The sequence below is a fragment of the Bison bison genome, unplaced genomic scaffold (genome assembly GCF_000754665.1).
Source record: "Bison bison bison isolate TAMUID 2011002044 unplaced genomic scaffold, Bison_UMD1.0 scf7180017864353, whole genome shotgun sequence".
NCBI lineage: Eukaryota > Metazoa > Chordata > Mammalia > Artiodactyla > Bovidae > Bison > Bison bison.
This window is the reverse complement of record NW_011494925.1, coordinates 3,062,747-3,064,023: the sequence shown is the minus strand read 5'-3', so window position 1 is coordinate 3,064,023 and position 1,277 is coordinate 3,062,747. Positions and strand designations below refer to the sequence as shown.

The 1,277-nt window shown below is 56.5% G+C and overlaps 1 protein-coding gene across 1 annotated transcript in view; it reads left to right on the top strand.

The window, feature by feature from the left end:
- Nucleotides 1-1,277, top strand: part of FBXO15 (F-box protein 15) — a 30,284-nt gene that overhangs the window by 9,385 nt on the left and 19,622 nt on the right. The window contains exon 5 of the mRNA XM_010855052.1: nucleotides 941-1,067. Coding sequence (XP_010853354.1) covers nucleotides 941-1,067 — 127 coding nt within the window. The remainder of the gene's footprint in view (nucleotides 1-940; nucleotides 1,068-1,277) is intronic.

Below are 1,277 nucleotides of genomic sequence, written 5' to 3'. Positions count from 1 at the left end.
GTATTTTTAGATCGTTGCCTCACACCCACACTCACCTAACCTGTGTTTTTCGCACAGGAAGCTGGGTGAGGGGCTCAGGTGGTTAGGTAGCCACGGAGGGGTCTGGTTTCCACGCTTACAGCCCCTCTGCTTTCAGAGAGTGCACAGTGGGACACCCTGGTTTTTACATGCTCTGCCTAACGAACATCTGAACACCCATCACCAGCAGGCATGTGCCTTAGGTGCTGGAGGGGCCCCCGCTCCTTCGAGAGCTCCCTCTGATGGCAGCTGAGCTGTGTCAACTGGCCACTGCGCGCTCCTCTCCCTCCCGGTTTCCCGGATTGCCTCCGGGAAGGAGAGACACTTCCGTCTGCTGCGGTGAACCGATAGCGTGGTTTCCTTCTGTTGATCTGTGTCACGAGCAGTAGCGCTGAGCTGTGTTCTGCACGTGGGAGTTACTTACTCTCAGACTCTCAATCCTAACAGAGTTCACGCTGCATCTCGTTCATGAAAACCCTTGTAATTTTGGTTTAAATTTATTTTCTGACGTTAACAACTTCCACTCTTTCTGAGTTGTTCTTGACAGTAACTTGAAGAGGTGATTCTGCTTTCAGGTAGCCCAGTGGACTGCTCCTTTTTTGCCATTTAAGGGATTTCATCTGCATTACTGAGGGCCGTACTTTAAGGCTCTGCTCCTGGTGGCGGTGGTGTCCAGGCTTGTGAGGACGGCCCCTCCCCTCGTCCCTGGGCGATGCTGCCGCTCACTGCAGCAAGGGCAGGGGCAGGGAGAACTCTGGTTTACCTGGTTTGCCTTTTATTTATGCAGGTTGTCTCTCCCTACGAGCTACCTGCGCATAGTTAGAGGTTCCTAGAAGTCTTTCTAGATGCACTGAAGAGCGTTGGCAGCATGGGCCAGCCAGCGCTCATGTTCCTCTCTGCTTTCTTTGCATGACGTTCAAAGACCCCGATGGCACTCTCTGATCACCAAGTATCAGCTGAGCCAGCTGACCGAGTCCAGCGCGGTGGGCGGTGACAGGCTGATGCGGGTCTTCTGCCTGCCCCCTGGCCTGGTGGTTGGGCTCTGGAAGGTGAGCCCGGCGTGCACCTGCCCCGCAGCCTCCCGTCCACACCCCCATCACTCCCCTCGCACATGGGGCAGAGGGTGCGGTTCCTGCCGCCCCCTCACGACTCCACGTTTCCACCCGGGGTCCCTTTGCTGCTTACGCCCACGGCACGAGCCCTTCCTGCCCATGTGCTGGGTTCCCGTCACCCTGTGATTTCCCAGGATGTCCTGTCTC